At 38.3% G+C, this 15306-nt stretch overlaps 1 protein-coding gene across 6 annotated transcripts in view; it reads right to left on the minus strand.

The window, feature by feature from the left end:
- LOC127651513 (rap guanine nucleotide exchange factor 2-like) overlaps positions 1-8557 on the minus strand; it is a 60274-nt gene extending 51717 nt beyond the window's left edge. For all 6 annotated transcript variants that reach the window (XM_052137380.1, XM_052137378.1, XM_052137382.1 and 3 more), the window contains exon 1: positions 7887-8557. In XM_052137380.1, the coding sequence (XP_051993340.1) occupies positions 7887-7970 (84 nt within the window). In that variant the 5' untranslated portion in view covers positions 7971-8557. The remainder of the gene's footprint in view (positions 1-7886) is intronic.
- Between the last annotated feature and the right edge of the window lie 6749 nt (positions 8558-15306).

The following is a 15306-nucleotide window of genomic DNA, read 5'->3' on the forward strand; positions in this document are numbered from 1 at the left end:
AATGTGGAAAAAACAACAAAATTGGTATTTATGATGTCATTTGAAATCATGTGCAAATAAGTACATGAAGAGATGTTTATAACTGTATCCTTCTTATTTTGATAGCATTTACTTTTATCATCAAAATGTTTCATGACACCTCATATGTCTAATTTCGCGAGAATCACCCACATGTGTTACCATGATGGTGTTTAGTGTTTGTGTCTCTAAATGTTTATTGGTCATTGCTCCTGGAAGAGCCACTATTGCTGAACTTTATCTGATCATGTGCTCTACTGTAAATGAAAACGGTGATTAACAATACCTTAAAGTAAAAATCTGATTTTTACAGTTTCAGAAGATTAATATCAAGTTTGACTTTTTTTTTTTTAACTGTAAATATTTGTTATTTTTTTACAGTGCCAGCGTGGTCATGTAAATTACAACAGTTTTAAACTGTAAAATGTACAGGTTGTTCTGTAAAATTGTTTACATTTTTACTGTAGTTTTTACATAATTATTCTGGCAACCACAGCTGCAGATGTATGTTTAAAACCCTTCCAAAGAATTCTGCAAATATTTCCTCAACATTAGCACAGAAAAATGCAAAAAAAAAAAAAACTAAAAAAAAAATTTGCGGACTCCATCTGGGCCTGCTCATCACTCAAAATGACACAATATCTTGTGTCTTCATTGATAGCAGAAGTGGATGCACTGCGACTGCTTGAAGCCGTCTACACTGGATGATTTACATAATATGTTTTGTTTTTATGACATATTGATTTCATTTCAAATGTCAGCCTCATGATCTGTGTTTCCCTTGAAGTTAAATCAATGAATTCAATATTACATCAGTCAGTGATGTCCACATTGTGCATGAAAACAAACTAAATCATCCCTATTATAATCAACAAACTTGTCTACACCAGAAGTGACCAATGCAGTGCACTTTTAAAGGGATAGTTCTCCCATCATTTACTCAAACTCATGCCATCGCAGATGTGAATGACTTTCTTTCTTCTACAGAACACAAACAATAATTTTTAGGAGAATATATCAGCTCTGCAAGTCCATAAAATGCAAGTGAATGAACAGTAATCCATACAATTCCAATGGTATACTGAAAGTCCTTTTCACTATAATTGTTTACATTGTTCACATCTGGGATGGCATGAGGGCGAGTAAATGAGAGAATTTTCATTTTTGGGTGAACTATCCCTTTATTACACTAAAACCCTGTATCTGTTTTTGACATGCTCCACAGCTACTACAGACACTTTATTTTCCTCATCTATCTGAAATAAATTGCAATTCATTTGTTGCACATTTAAATGACTTCTGACCATTATATAAAGGCATGTGATGTTTTTGATCAAGGCATGTGAATGTTTTTTCTAATTCAAGTGAACTAGCAATAATAATAAAATATATGACAAACAAAAAGTGTCAAAAAACAAAACTCCATTCTGAAAATTTACAACAGAGGTTTATACTGTGGCTAGACTTTTAAACAACAATCAGTGCTCCATTATTCTGTTGGTCCCCATTCTATCTTACTCTCTTATGTTTCCCCGCTCATATCTCAGTTAATCTTGTTCCTTTACTCTTTTCCTTTTCGTAACAACCACACCAAGGCGAGTGCTATTACATGAGAAGTGGCACCTCTAAAGCCTATGTGTGTGCGCTCATAGACAAAGGCGAAATAAAATAAAACAAAACAGGCATGGGAACACGGACAATTGATTACATAACCGACGAGAGAATGGAGGTGAAACCAAAGCTTGAATATCCTGCAATGTTTATCTATGGAGATAGTGCAAACTAGACACAAACACACTTCCTGGAACACACACAACACACAAACACACACACACACACACACACAACTGCCATGAGAATATTTGCGCGCAGTCAAACAATCAGAAGTACGGTTAATTTGGCTTCCGTTCCTATTGTGGGCATCTGGCAGCTACACATGCATGTGTGTAAAAATATAAATGGTAGCATGTGAAACAGAGAGAGAAACAGGAAGAGAGAAAAAAGCATTTCTGAAAAGGTAAAGGCGAGAAGACAAGTTTTGATATGTTAACCTGTGCGCCAGTTTCAGAAATACTCATTGTTCCGACTTGAAATCAAAACTCAGACAAATGCATCAACGGCACATTTGCTTTCCTACATAATGGCATCCGTGCAAATATTTATGGAGAAAAAAAGAAACAGAAAAATTGCAAAGAAATTTCAACCACTGACACTCAGTGGGCAACTACAAAAAATACTTGAGGTTTGCCAATTTATCCATTGTGGGTACTAAATGACTATTTTTATGAAAAACATGCTGCAGCACTGACATCCTTTAAGTCCTGGCTCAATAACAATGATGGCCCGGGACAACTATGAGAGTTTCCGTTCCGAGCTGCATTTTCAGGACGTGTAATGTTTGTTTAATATTTACATACGTTTTGATAGCTTAAAACATTGGGATTTCTGTAAAGTTTTGAACATTGTTTTCATGTAATACAGTGCATTCAGAAAGTATTCAGACCCCTTCATTTTTCCCACATTTGTATATGTTGCTTATGCTAAAATGCTTTCAATTATTTATATTTTTCACATCAATCTTCACTCCATACCCCATAATGACAAAGCAAAAATCTGATTTTTGGGAACTTCACAAATGTATTAAAAAAGAAAAAACTGAAATATCACACTGACAAGTATTCAGACCCTTTGCTATGACACTTGAAATTCAGCTCAGGTGCATCCCATTACCCAGGCTCATCTTTGAGATGTTTCTACACTTTGATTGGAGTCCTCCTGTTGCAAATTCAATTGATTGGACATTATGTGGAAAGGCACAGAGCTGTCTATATAAGGTCTTACAGCTGAAAATGCATATCAGAGCAAAAACCAAGCCATGAGGTCTAAGGTACTGCCTGCAGAGCTCAGAGACAGGATTGTGTCGAGGCACAGATCTGGGGAAGGCTAAAAAATGTTTTGGCTGCATTAAAGGTTCCCAAGAGCACAGTGGCCTCTGTAATTCTTAAATGGAAGAAGTTTGGAACAACCAGGACTCTTCCTAGAGCTGGCCGCCTGGCCAAACTGAGCAATCGGGGGAGAAGGGCGTTGGTAAGAGAGGTGACCAAGAACCCAATGGTCACTTTGGTTGAGCTCCAGAGATCATGTGTGGAGATGGGAGAAACTTGCAGAAGGACAACCATCACCGCAGCACTTCACCAATCTGGGCTTCATGGCAGAGTGGCCAGACTGAAGACTCTCCTCAGTTCAAGACACACAAAAGCCCGCTTGGGGTTGCAATTTTCAAAAAAGAACTTAAAAGGACTCACAGAATGTGAGAAACAACATTCTCTACGTCTGATGAAACGAAGATTGGCCTGTTCGGCCTCAATTCCAAGCATCATGTCTGGAGGAAACCAGGCAATGCTTATTATCATCCCAAAAGTTGAAGCACGGTGGTGGTAGCATGACGGTATGGGGGTGTTTTTCAGTGGCAGTGACTGGCTGGACAGTGGAGTGAAAGCTGAACGCAGCAAATACAGAGATATCCTTAATGAAAACCTGGTCAAGAGTACACAGGACCTCAGACTGGGCTGAAGGTTCACCTTTCAACAGGACAATGACCCCAAGCACACAGCCAAGACAATGCAAGGGTGGCTTAGGGATATGGCTGGGTATCGAGTTCGATACATTTTAGGCACAGACCGAATTGCCTCTAAACAATCAGTATCAAAAAATATCTTGTCGTTCGGTACCAAATTTTGATACCTAAGGGGTTAATCTTGTCAACGTCAGTGATAAGCATGTAGCATGCTAGATGTGCCCAAATCTAAAAGTGCCAGTGATTGGCTGTGTTAAGGCATCAAGGAAAAACACAAGTGTCAGAAAGTGGTTTGAATTCCAGGGCTGAGAAAGAATGTTATCAGTATCATTGCTAACACTGTTCTACATTAAAGAGAAATACTAAACCGTAATAATGAGCCTTTAAAATGTTTATATTTTGTTCATTTATAGAGAGAAATGCACATTCGGTTTGAGCAAACAGACAAACAAACATTTTTAAAATAATATTCAACATTCTCAGATAAAACGTTTTATTTAATTCTGCAGTATAGCTGCTAAAGTAAATGTACATTGTTTTAAAGGAGTTTTAGATATTTTTAATGGAAAGGCCACAACAAAAACAAATCAAAAACGTATTTTGTTGCCGTGTATAATGGGGCGAAATCTACCCTCTCACACCTTTGTTCACTTCAATCCATCTTTAACTCTCTCTTAATAATAATGCTGCATATTGCCAATTTGCTTCATTATAAAAAATACACAGTGACATATATTATGATTCAATAAGTTGTGAGCCATCACGTTATAATCTAGCTGCATTTAGAGCACGTGCTCGAGGGACGAGCGTCCCTGTGACCGAGAGTGCATCAGCCGGGTGCAGTTTCAATCTCTCCCCCTTAGATCGGGACATTCACGCAACTCAAAGAAGAGGCGCTGACTGCACAGAGAAATGCCAGTTTCGCAGTTTGTAGTTATAAGATGTAACGCTGGGGTGTTTCCTTTAGAGCTCCGGCTCCACTTATTCCACAACGAGAGTGCTTAGTATTTACTTATTTGGTATTTTTGCATAATAATTTCCTCATACTTTGAAATCTACATCACCTGAAGCTGTGAATGTTTATTTCCTCATTTGTAAGGCACTTTGGATAAAAGCATCTGCTAAATGACTACATGTAAACGTAAGTGCAGAACACTTATTTCCTCCTGGAAACTGGGTTAAGATGCACAGTTCATGGATCACTAGTCCAGATTTGCAAGCAGTAGGCCGCTGCGCAGTGGGATAAACATAAAGATGGATTATGGCCCTGTGAGGCCCCCATTTGATGCGAGATCTAATGACCAAACACGGAGACATTTTATCACAAATACGAAACAAAGTAATAAAACTTAATTTCAAGAAATGAAGTTGCAATTTACAAGAATGAACACTTGTGTAACACACTGCAACAAAGACGAAGGTGTTAGTGCTGATCAGGGGCCAGGAACAGATAACTAGTGGTCCGCCGATATATTGCAGGGGCAGATAAATCGGCAGATATTCTGGTTTTTTTAATCATCAGCATCGACTAAAGAAACCAGAAAAAAACTGCTGTCTACCATTTAAAACTAGGGATGGGCATTTAGTTATTATGCAGTCGAGTACTCAAACACATAAAAAAAACGATCACGTGTAATTCAGAAATTAAGTTCAAACTTCGAACACGATTTTTTCTTAAAAATGTTCCCATCTACGTTCTCAGGAGGGCGTATGTAAATGCATTCTGTGGGAGACGCTGATGTAAACACAGATGGGGTGAGCAACAGCTAAAGCCGTCCGTGTACCACATACTCATCGAGTGAAAACGTTCTGTGAAAAGTCGCTCTGACAACTGACGGGCCAAACGAAATAAGCCCCGGGGCCCAGGACCACCTTAATGTGGCCCTATGTGTGATATATCAGTCTTACATCTGCTCTCTGTTTATCAGCAATTAAAAAACCCATATTGGTCGATCACCACAGATAACATCTCTTATTTCTTTAATTACTGTTGTGTTGTATTATTGAGTTTGATAGTGATTCATTTCTTGTTTTCATTGATTCTGTTGCGACCTTGGGTTTTATAAAGGCACTATATAAATGAAACATAACTATTATTACTTATTTAACATAGTGCAAACAGTTACTGGTACACAATCAAGCACTGTTCATCTCTGAATCTTACACGTAGTAGCTTTTTTAAAGGTTTCCCTCGCTTGAAAACCCCATTAATCAGAGGACCCGGGGCACTGACCACATAGTCAGTAGACCTTTAGTCTTTGTACAGTATACATACTGGAGCTTAGCTGCATGTGTACCTGAACATATCACACTAATTAAAACCCTTTAGGCAGTGCTTTAATTCTATATTACCGCACACACAGGCGTAAAAGATTAAGGACCTCTACTCTAAACTTGTGCATTCCTCACATTCTTTTAAGTCATTAAATTCCCAAGCTCAAAACTCATACACAAATGTACTTTTACTGTGGCCACAGGCAGGTGGTTTAGAGTACACAGACATTCAAACAATGCAGATCGTTTACAGAGCTGAAACTCTAATGAAGTTTTGGTCTGAAGGTAAATAGTGCTGTGACGTGATTATATAAGCTGGTATAAATAAGGATGGACTAGTCTGGACTGAAAGGCACAGTGAGGAAATACTCCCTTCCGATAGATGAGTAATACATGTCTGAAATACCACAGCAACAAGGACCAGCCTATGGCGTTATAACTGTGATGAGTGTGTTGCTATATTAAGCAACACTGTAAAAAAACATTTTGTTTTTCATTTAGACATTTTTAAAGTCAGTTAAAGTAAATTGTTTCATTTAAACAACCCACAGTTCCCCAGAACAATTGTCAATATGGCCATTGTGTACCAGCACACAGTAAAAGAAAAACTCACAAACACGCTCACACACACACACACAAAAACTCTCTCGCACACACTCACTTTCACTTACACATGCTCACTCTCAAACAGACACACACACACACACACTCTCACACACACAAAAACTCTCTCGCACACACTCACTTTCACTTACACAGGCTCACTCTCAAACAGACACACACACACACACACACTCTCTCTCTCAAACAGACAAACACACTCACTCTCTCTCTCTCAAACAGACAAACACACTCACTCTCTCTCTCTCTCTCTCTCTCAAACAGACACACACACACACACACACACACTCTCTCTCTCTCTCTCTCTCTCTCTGACACACACACACTCTCTCTCTCTCTCTCAAACAGACACACACACACACACTCTCTCTCTCAAACAGAGACACACACACTCTCTCTCAAACAAACAGACACACACTCTCTCTCTCTCTCAAACAGACACGCGCACACACACACACACACACTCTCTCTCTCAATTTCTCTCTCTCTCAAACAGACAGACACACACACACACACACACACTCACTCTCTCAGACACACACACACTCACTCTCTCAGACACACACACTCTCTCTCTCTCAAACAGACACACTCTCTCTCTCTCTCAAACAGACACACTCTCTCTCTCTCTCAAACAGACACACTCTCTCTCTCTCAAACAGACACACTCACACACACTCGCTCTCTCAAACAGACACACACACACACACACTCTCTCTCTCTCTCTCAAACACACACACACACACACTCTCTCTCAATTTCAATCTCTCTCAAACAGACACACACACACACACACTCTCTCTCTCTCTCTCAAACACACACACACACACACTCTCTCAATTTCAATCTCTCTCAAACAGACACACACACACACACACTCTCTCTCAAACAGACACACACACACACACACACTCTCTCTCTCTCTCTCTCAAACAGACACACACACACACTCTCTCTCTCTCAAACAGACACACACACACACACACACTCTCTCTCTCTCTCTCAAACAGACACACACACACACACACACTCTCTCTCTCTCTCAAACAGACACACACACACACACACTCTCTCTCTCTCTCTCTCTCAATCTCTCTCAAACAGACACACACACACTCTCTCTCTCTCTCTCAAACAGACACACACACAATTCAATGGGGCTTTATTAGCATGAATGTAAACAATACAATATTGCCAAAGCAGAGGTTGCGTAAAAAAAGCAGAACTACATCTTAATCTATAATTACATTTAGTTTAACAAATATAAAAATAAATACAAAACAGGTTCAGAACTGCTGAAGACCACTCACTCTCTCTCTCTCTCTCTCTCTCTCTCTCTAACAGACACAATCGCAAAATTGTCTCTATCTAGACATTACTAGAGTTGTCTCTTTACCTGTTGCGTCCTGTCGGTAGGATTCTTCATGATCGCGTGCCGAAAACTATTGTCCACGTAAGACGCCATTCTGTCCGCGTTCATTCACAGGGAACCCAAGGTCTGCTTTATTAAAACCCGTACATTTCCTCTAACGCTTTCTACTCATTTTAAGCTGCGCCGTCATTTCTAAATCTCACAAGTTCCCTAAAAGACAAAAGTGTCTCAATGTGGGCCAATTTCTGAGCCGCGTGCTGGAGTTGTAGTCAAGCCTTGGCTAACAGGCAGCGTCACGCGAGGGGTAAATCCAGTCAAGTTAAATAGCTTTTAATAATTACTTCCACAAAAAAACTAAAACCGACAGGGTAACGGAATCCCATTGAGGCGAGTAACATCACTGAAGCAACTATGCATCTACTGAACAGTCCAGAAATGTCTGCGCATTGTCTTGTGTCCCGGATAGAGGTTTATGGGTAACCAGCGACCGTAAACTCTGTTGTTTAGGGATCGCTGTTCAGAATCATCACCCCGCGTCCGCCGTGTCTTTTTTGTCGTCGCGATGGTGAAAAGCGATACTAAACGTCAGATAGTCCAAGTTGGAGTAGTTCAATAAAGTGTCTTGCGTCCATAGCGACTGGGCACCGGACGGACGGACGGGCGGGGTAAAACTGGACCGATGACAACGCAGTGATTCATGCGAATTGCAGTTCTGTAACAACAGAGATTAAAGGACCGACCTCTAGCGCCCCGTGTGGACAATAAGTTTATGTAAACTTGTAATTATCAATTAGAAGTTAGAATCGTGCACTTTTTTATGGGGCGGCGAATGTAAAATAAAGCACTTTATACGCAAACGTTTTCAAGTTTGTAACGTTTGACAAAAATTACATACATGCATGCATAGGGTGGATTAGGGTAATGTGGGACACTTTTTGCTATTCTGATTTATGTACCATATTTCCATATGAAGCCAAAACAATATATCAACGCCTTATATCATTGTGAAATCCCCATGTTCACTTATTAAATCAGAAGACAATTTTCAGATATTGTACTCAAAGGGGAAATGGCACATAAATTAGTGTTCCTCGTGCCAAAACGTTTAAGAATTTGTGGATTTTCTAATCTGGGACAGCTCGCGCTGAAATCTGGGACGCCATTGTTATCTGTAATTTGCATAGCATTTAGAATCGGTTTATAGATAGAAAAGAAAATTATATATATAGAAATATAAAATTGCCATGTTATATTTGATGTCAGTGTGGCTAAAGCCATTTCGTTGACTCAGCTATATAGGTAGCTAGTTAGCTAAACCGTAAACTAGCTAACTGGTAAATCATGACAAGGTTTTAAATCCTGATCTTAAAACAAATAAAATTGCTGAATTATAGAGCCCAAAAATGTAACAAAAATACATGTAGGGCATTTAACTTTCCTAATGTTTCCAAGTGTATGTATATATATATATGACTGACCCACATTAGTCAAAACATAATGTCCCACTTTTGAAACAACATTTCCTAAAGTCACAAACATAATTTGATAACAATTTAGAACATTGTTTTATTTATAACAGATTTATAACCTTAACATGTCATTGACCTTTGAGTGGACTTCACAAGGGGTACTTCCTGTTTGACGATTTTCCCGCCCACATTTATGACATCACTTCCGAAAAGTCATGTGATTTCAATTATGTGATAATATATATATGTATATGTATATATATGAAATCGGACATCAGAAGACTACAAAGGACAGTTTGGACTGCTGAGAGGATTATTGGATGCCCCCTGCCCTCTCTTAAAGAACTGTACACATCCAGAGTGAGGAAAATGGCTGGAAAAATCACAGTGGACCCAACTTACCCTGCCCACACTACCTTTTTGAACTGTTGCCTTCTGGCCGGCGCTACAGAGCACTGAGCACCAGACCCATCAGGCACAAAAACAGTTTCTTCCCTCGTGAAGAGTTAAAACTGCCCCCAATACTCTCCATTGTGGCAATACAGCGTTTGAGGCTCTGGGTTACTGACCCTATCTGATCTAGTGGTGCAGTATTATGGCTGACCCTGCACTCTGACCCCAGCTTAGCTGGGATATGTGTAAACAAATACATTTAACTGAATATATGCAAAAATTTATATATAATGTGTGACCAAATTAAAGGCTTCTATTCTATATTTATTTGACATATCCTACCTCTTCTGCACAACACATTACACAACACCTTGCACACAACTGTATATCGGTATATAAGATATTTGAACAACATTATTGCCCTTCTGTAGTTTCCTCTATATATTTATGTATAGTTGCATCTTATTCTTTATTCTTATTTCACTGTTTACTTTATATATATATATATATATATATATATATATATATATATATATATATATATATATATATATATGTATATATATATGTGTGTTTATATGTATATTTCACATGTTTTTATGCACATGTTGTATATGTATATTTTTTTGTATTCTCTTTGCACTGGGAGCTTCTGTCGCCATGTGTGCTAACATACTTGGCAATAAAACTCATTCTGATTCTGATTAGAATGGTCATTTTTGGATCACGAGTCACCATACATGACACATTAAATAGCAAAGTGCTTTCTCATAATTTTTTTATTAATTTGATATAATTAATATTGTTATGTACTGAGGTTTTATGAACATCACTTTTGGTGGGATGCACAAGCCATTATCTGGGAAGTGTTTAGGCCTATGCCCCGTTTATGGAAATTATACAGCCAATTAGACTATTAAGAATACAAAAAGATTAGTTTATTATTATTATTATTATTATTATTATTATTGAAATACACTCAGGTAAATTGTAAAGCGTTTGTGTGTATTGTCTCAAGAAACAGATTATGCAAATAATTCTCTGATCGTCCCTTCTGATTGGCCAATACTTAAAACGACCACCAGGGAGCGCTAGATTACTGCATGTTAAGTGAACACTACACTGTACGGCTGTTCGAAACCCCTTAGGAGGTCATGATTGAACTGACCCAATCATAAATGACATTTTTTTTATGATTAAATTCAATTGGCATTGTAAATACCATTTTTAAATCAATCAAATTTAAAATCAATCACTCAAACTCTTTCCAATTTAATGTTCATTATATTTACTGTCACATTATTAGAACCATTACTCCTCAGAAGGTACTCAGAAGGGAATCGAGATCCTTGTGGTTCGGCTGATAAAAAGCCTACGAATTCTTGGTCTAGGATGAGACCTCTCCTGTGCGTGCTCGTGTGTACAGTAATGTGTGTTTGATTGCATTTATTGTGGAGGGGTGAGATTGCATAGCTTGATAATCTATTGCACAACAGCAAGTCCCCATTGTGTCTGAATAGAGAAATGTCATATGTATCAGGATCTGTTATGAGCACCCAGACAAACACATATCACACATTGCACACACTTTTGCAGATAAAACGCAATGCATCAATTTAAGTTTACCCAAATGGTTTTAAAGCGCTTACACTGCGGATACATAGAGGGAGTAGAAGATACATGTGATTAGTGTGTTTATGAAGATTAATCTAAACTACAGTAGAGATAGAAGAAATAGAGGCATTAGGTATAAAGGAACGGGGGAGGCAAGGGGAGGATAAAAGGCAGGGTGAAAAGAAAACACATTTTTTAAACAGGTTTGTATAACTGTAACTTGCACTAGTATACTGCAGAGAAACGGGTCACTGAAATTGCATGTTCAAAGATATCGAAATAGGTTTACCGGCTGATTACCACCAAGAGGATGGGTGTTAGATATCTGTGACTAACACTAAGTGTGCTAGTGTTCTGTTCCCTTAGCAACAAAGAAGTACTCAAAATATTGCTGTTTCATCAACCTAAGCTATATGGCCAGATGGTTAAAGCTACATTATGAAAGCATGGGTGTGCTTCAGTGTATACAACCCCAATTCCATAAAAGTTGGGACAGTGTGTAAAATGCTCATAAAAACAAAAAGAAGTGATTTGTAAATTACATTCACCCTTTGCTATATTGAAAACACTACAACTACACATTATATGATGTTTTAACTTTATGTACATTCATTTAAAATCAGATGATGGCAACACACTCCAAAAAAGTTGAGACAGGGGCAATTTAAGACTAAAGATAATTTGAGTTTAAATAACAAGACAATGTAAAACAGATGTTAAACAGGTGAGTCAATCGTGTCAAATATAAGAAGCCTCCAAAAACAGCCTAGACCTTCAAGAGCAATAATCCTTCGAGACTTGTCAATTTACAAACAGATTCTTCAGCAAATAATCCAGCACTTTGAGAACAATGTTCCCCAAAGACACATTGGAAGGATGTTGGGCATTTAACCCTCTACAGTGCACAATATTGTTAAAAGATTCAAGGAAACTGGTCAAATCTCAGTGCGTAAAGGGCAAGACGAAACCCACTTCTGAATGCGCGTGATCTCTGATCCCTCAGACATCACTGTCTTTAAAAACTTCATTCATCTGTAATGGATATCATTAACATAGGCTTGGGATTACTTAAGTAAACCTTTGTTATTCAACACCATTCACTGCTGAATTCACAGATGCAAGGTAAGACTTTACTATGCAAAGGAGAAGCCGTACATCAACACTGTCCAGAAGTGCTGCCGACTTCTCTGGGCTCCGCATCATCATAGATGGAAAGTAGAACAGTCCGATTAGTCCACATTTCAAAACGTTTTTGAAAAACACAGCCACTGTGTTCTCCGTGCCAAAGAGGAAAAGGACCATCCGAGCTGTTATTAGCATCAGGTCCAAAATCCAGTGTCTGTATGGGCCAGGGGTGTGTCAGTGCCCATGGCACGGGTAACTTGCACATCTGTGAGAACACCATTAACGCAGACAGATATGTAAAAGTATCTGGACATTTTGGAGCAACATATACTGCCATCCAGCACCGTCTTTTCCAGGGATGCCCTGACATTTTCAGCAGGAGAACTTCAAACCACATTCTGCCAAATAAGCAGAGAGTGTGGGTGCTAGATTGGCTTGCCAATCCGCCGCTGGGTGGATACGAATTGTGTCCTGACCTGTCTCCAATTGAGAATGTGTGGCGCATTATGAAGCACACAATACGGCAACGAAGACCCCATACAAGACCTGCATAATGGATGAATGGAAATTCCACTTTTTAAACTTAACAAACTTTAGGCACCCAAATGCTTAATAAGTATTATTAGAACAAATGGTGAGGTTTCACAGTGGTAAACACTCAAATGTCCCAACTATTTTGGAGCATGTTACGATCATCTAATTTGAAACTATTATACATTTAATAAAAAATAAAAAAAAATGAAACTCACAAAGAAAAACATCATATAATCTGTATTTGTAGTGATTTAAATATAGCAAAGGGTGAACGTAATTTACAAATCACTTCTTTTTTTAATTAGCATTTTTCATACTGTCCCAACATTTTCAGAATTGGGGTTGTACAAAGGTATTGGTGTGAAAGTATATATGGGTTTGTGCCTCCATTTATGGTCGATTTTGAAAACGTAGTTTTCATATGTTTGTAATTTGTGTGTTTTTGCAGGTATAGTGTGCAAATATTTCACATCCACATCTCACAAGTGACATACAAAACATAATTTCCCAAAACTCTGCAATCACGCACACACATTCTCTTAGTGATATAGTTCACCAATAAAATAAAAACAGTCCATTCAATTCAATGAATGCTGGTCAGAACTTATCATATACCTTCTGAAGACATGGATTTAACCACTGGAGTCATATGGATTACTTTTATGCTGCCTTTATGTGCTTTTGGAGCTTCATAGTTTTGGCCACCGTCCTCTCATATTGACCAACAGAGCTGATATATTCTTCTAAAAAACTTAATTTGTGTTCTGCAGAAGAAAGAAAGTCATACACATCTGGGATGTCATGAGGGTGAGTAAATGATGAGAGAATTTTCATTCTTGTGTAAACTATCCCTTTAATGATGTCCTTCATCCACCTATATATGTCCTTTCTCTGTGTGTGTTTTTCTCTTTATCCTCATCTTTCCCACCGTCCTGGTGTGATTATGCAAATATTGACTGTGAATACAGTACAAAAGTGGTTTCGGTTCTTCATCGCTATTTTTAGCAGCTCTCTGATTTAATTACTGTTATGTTGGAAGGCTGATTGCTATAGGGGAAGAGAAAGGTTTGATGCTTTGTAAACACATACACATACACAGTTTTATGAAGAATCCATATTTCATTTCAGTAAGGCATCTTGAATGTGTCTGTGCTTGGACAAATGTCTGTAGTTGCTCAACAGCTGCTGTCACTCTTCTGTCCAATTGAATCTGTCTCTTAAAATACCAACATCCCCTCACTGCTTGAGCAAACGACTGCAAAATCTTCAAACATCACATGATGTAGTCAATCAGCTTACAAGATGTATGTGGACACCACACGTACAGTATATGTGCTAGTTGAACATATAATTGCACTTCCTTTGAGGCTACAATAACTTACAATCTTCTAGGAAGGCTTTCCTCAAGATGTTGGGAAATGGTGTGGGGATTTGCTCCCATTTAGACACGAGAGCATCAGTGACATCAAGCAGGTACCGTTGGGCGATGGGGACACGCAATTGGCATCCCAATTCATCTAAAAGTTGTTTAAAGGAGTTCAGGTCTGGGTTTTGTGCAGGCACGACAAGTTTTGTTATACAAGACTCAGTAAATGATTTCTTTATATACCTTTCTTTGTGCACAGGGAAAAGCATTAGGATTATCTTCAATGGAATAACTGGAATACCCATTGATTAAAATGGCATTGGCACATTGTAGTACATACAGTACTAAATGAAATTTGTTTAATAAATGTAAGGCATTTTATGTTTATCTTTTTGAAACCTGGCCTTCCCTTTGAAGGATTCTGATCATATTGACTTTGATCCTCAAGAGCAGCCGAACTGCTGCTTGTATGAAAATAATGAGCCGAGTCTGTGATTTGGGCAGCACTTCAAAGGCATATATGGAAAAACACTTTTCCTCATCTCTTCTTCAGAGAACCATATTAAACATGCAACATTCCCTCACTACTTTCTGCTGCTCTTCTCCACCAGATATTTCATTGTAATGTATAGTCACCTCTGCGTCTTCTGAAAACAATGTCTGTATATATCCTTAATGTCAGTCAATGAGCACACAGAGGTCCTGTTTACTTTTGAAGTTGCTCCAAAGACAAGCAAATAGAATCAGAAGATAAAATTTTTATTAAAATGTATTTAATGATCTGATTTGCTAAAGTGCAGAAAATAAAAGTGCTTAAATGTGTACAGTATGATACACTGTACATCAGGGGTGCCCAGTACGTCGATCGCGATCTACCAGTCCATGGCAAAGGCAATGCTGGTAGATCGCACAAAATGTAAATTAACTTTCGTTAAATTTTAAT

The sequence above is a fragment of the Xyrauchen texanus genome, chromosome 11 (assembly GCF_025860055.1).
Source record: "Xyrauchen texanus isolate HMW12.3.18 chromosome 11, RBS_HiC_50CHRs, whole genome shotgun sequence".
In the NCBI taxonomy this organism is placed as follows: domain Eukaryota; kingdom Metazoa; phylum Chordata; class Actinopteri; order Cypriniformes; family Catostomidae; genus Xyrauchen; species Xyrauchen texanus.